The following is a 2,269-nucleotide window of genomic DNA, read 5'->3' as shown; positions in this document are numbered from 1 at the left end:
AGATGTTATTCAGATGGAACTTTATTTTCAAGTTGTTTGTAAAGATGTTATTCAGATGGAACTTTATTTTCAAGTTGTTTGTAAAGGATGTTATTCAGATGGAACTTTCTTTACAAGGGAGCTTTATTTACAAAAGAGACTTAAATTTGTTCTTGTGAATTATACTGACATTGAAACATTTTCTTTGAATAGTCCTGATATTCAGTGTTTTTTCTTTGAATAGTCCTGATATTCAGTGTTTTTTTCTTTGTATAGTACTGATATTCGGTGTTTTTCTTTGAATACTACTGATATTTAGTGAAAATTGCTTGTGTATAAAGAAAATCTTGGATAATGAACCCAGATATGATGGTTTCTGTAATCCAAAGTTGCAAAGAGGATACAACTACGTAGTGATTAAGGGCATGGAACGTGCACAGAGGGAACAAAATCAGATGATCTAATGTTTTCTACGTTTGAAAGTTTCAATGGGAATAGAGCCATGGAGCCTTTGATGGCATGGAACGTGCTCAGAGGGAACAAATTCAGATGATCTAATGTTTTCTACGTTTGAAAGTTTCAATGGGAATAGAGCCATGGAGCAATTGATGGCATGGAACGTGCTCAGAGGGAATGGGTTCAGGAAGTCCAATGTTTTCTACGTTTGAAAGTTGCAATGGGAATAGAACCATGGAGCCATTGATGGCATGGAACGGGCACAGAGGGAATACGTTCAGGAGATCTAACTTTTTCTATGTCAAAGTTTTAAGAGCTACGAAGTTAAAGTTTTCTATGCTTTATGGTCACACCAAGAAAAACAGACGAAACTACAGACAAGCATGATTTTTTTTTTGTGTGGGGAGAGGGAATTGGGAATCAATAATGTTTCGTTAATGTGAGAGAATCATCAGGGTTTGGGTTTCTTTCTAAGAAAACACCAGGTAGAAAGAAGGAAAATTGAATTACTATCCCTACCATTTGTCACTATTTCAGTAATTAATGAATACTGCCACTTATAACTGTTTACCCAGTAGAATTTGGGGAGAAAAAAGTGTTTATATATATATATAACAAAAGAAAACTAAGTTCAGGGAAAGGGGAGTGTAATCTTCACGTGCCTTGGTGTGACCTAATCGAAAATCGTTCGCCTCGAGCTGAATGGCTTCTAACACTTTCTCTGTTGCGTTTTTTGCGTCAACGAAAGATCCTTTGGGTACTGCGTTTGGAGCCAAGATTGTATATCTGGAATAACGACAGGGAAACAATTTGTTTGTTACTATATATATATATATAGATGTATAAATATCTAATAAAATATCATGCGATGGGTGAAACACTGCAAACCTTGGTAGTCGAACTTAAAGACAAAAACAGAAGGTGAAACGCCCTTTGTGAGACAGAAAAAGGAAACACAGAAAATTTGCATATATTCCCAAAAACAAAAACTTCAAAGACTGGTATTTTCCATCATCTATATAATTGTGCTTTTCACAAATAAAAGCTAAACATATTTAGTAAATACTAGATTTACACAAACTCCGTGTGTTCCTCAATCAGAGACTTAAGTGAACTATAACACTATTCATATAACCACCCTAGTTTTACGTGTGTTTTTTAATAAGATATATTGACGTACGACTTATAATTTAACATTTTATGTAAACACACAGTAAAGTCATGTTTTTCTTGTATACATATAGATTGTATAAAATTCAACACAGATTTATAACACACATGACTGTGTTGTTTTAACTTGAACTTGATCTGTAGTCATTGAAACACCACAAGTTGAATGGTTTATAACACAATTTTTACAGTGCCTTCAGATATTCATCAAAATCAACACTAACTATCACTTGTGTTTACCAGAGATTCATATTTCATGTCAAACTATACTACAGTGATCACAGAACGTATCGTTACTTTAGCCTGACAATGTTGCCCGTTCATAGAACGTGTTGTTATTTTAGTGTTGACGGTTCAAACATGAAGACTGACCTGTGTTTGAAGTCAGGGTAAATCATCCTGTTAGGAAATCCCTTCCTGCAGATACGGATACCTTCCAGTACGCCGTTACAGGTCAGCTGGTGCATCACCAAATGGGAATCAATCACACCTATAGAGGGCAGCACCAGTCACATTTACAAGAGGCATTAACGGTTAATACAATTTTACCTTGGTATAATAAAACCAATTGTTTTGATTAAAGATTGCAGACGTTAGTTCAGCATTGGAAACAACACAGATTCTTTATTTTACAAAATAATTTGAATTTGTAAAACAGAAAACC

The 2,269-nt window shown here is 34.6% G+C and overlaps 1 protein-coding gene across 1 annotated transcript in view; it reads right to left on the bottom strand.

Annotated features, from left to right (window-relative positions):
- The window catches only part of LOC106475855 (myosin heavy chain, muscle-like), a gene marked incomplete at both ends in the record, with an annotated part of 26,855 nt that overhangs the window by 19,700 nt on the left and 4,886 nt on the right, over positions 1–2,269 (bottom strand). The window contains 2 exons of the mRNA XM_022379870.1: positions 1,098–1,221; positions 1,978–2,095. Coding sequence (XP_022235578.1) covers positions 1,098–1,221; positions 1,978–2,095 — 242 coding nt within the window. The remainder of the gene's footprint in view (positions 1–1,097; positions 1,222–1,977; positions 2,096–2,269) is intronic.

This window comes from Limulus polyphemus, unplaced genomic scaffold, assembly GCF_000517525.1.
Source record: "Limulus polyphemus unplaced genomic scaffold, Limulus_polyphemus-2.1.2 Scaffold9294, whole genome shotgun sequence".
NCBI classification, from domain to species: Eukaryota; Metazoa; Arthropoda; class Merostomata; order Xiphosura; family Limulidae; genus Limulus; species Limulus polyphemus.
The sequence above is the reverse complement of the archived record's forward strand: the minus strand, read 5'-3'. Positions and strand labels throughout refer to the sequence as shown.